The 424-nt window shown below is 58.3% G+C and overlaps 1 protein-coding gene across 1 annotated transcript in view; it reads right to left on the reverse strand.

Annotated features, from left to right (window-relative positions):
• The window catches only part of NME5 (NME/NM23 family member 5), a 17,821-nt gene extending 17,603 nt beyond the window's left edge, over window positions 1-218 (reverse strand). The window contains 1 exon segment of the mRNA XM_010579203.1: window positions 186-218. Coding sequence (XP_010577505.1) covers window positions 186-218 — 33 coding nt within the window.
• Window positions 219-424: the final 206 nt, after the last annotated feature.

The raw sequence follows: 424 nt of genomic DNA on the forward strand, positions 1-424 counted from the left end.
GGAGGGCGGCGGGAGGCCCCGGCTGCGGAGGGATCGAGCCGGGCGGGCGGTGAGCCGGCGGCCCCTGCAGCACCAGCGCTTCCTTTGTTCTGGAGCTGCCTTTTGTTGGCGCCATGTGGTGGCTGGGGGAGGGGCGGGGAGCGGGTTTGTTGCCGTCTCACGCTGTAAAATGGAAGGGGATTTACCTCGGCTGGCTTCGCATCCCGCGTTTTCCTCATCCCTTTCCCCCCCTTTTTTTTTTTTAACGAAAGGAGCGGAGGGAAGGAGTTGTTTTTTGTCGGGGGAAGAGGGGGGAGGCTGGTTCAAACTTTCTGGGGATTGCGTGACCGATCGCCACCGGCGTCTGTGTAGATGCGAACATGTTTTGTGTCACGCCTATAAAAAAAAAATAAAAATCCTGGCTTTGGAAGCTAGTCGGGGTAAG

This window comes from Haliaeetus leucocephalus, unplaced genomic scaffold (assembly GCF_000737465.1).
Source record: "Haliaeetus leucocephalus isolate CR32 unplaced genomic scaffold, Haliaeetus_leucocephalus-4.0 Scaffold656, whole genome shotgun sequence".
Lineage (NCBI taxonomy): Eukaryota > Metazoa > Chordata > Aves > Accipitriformes > Accipitridae > Haliaeetus > Haliaeetus leucocephalus.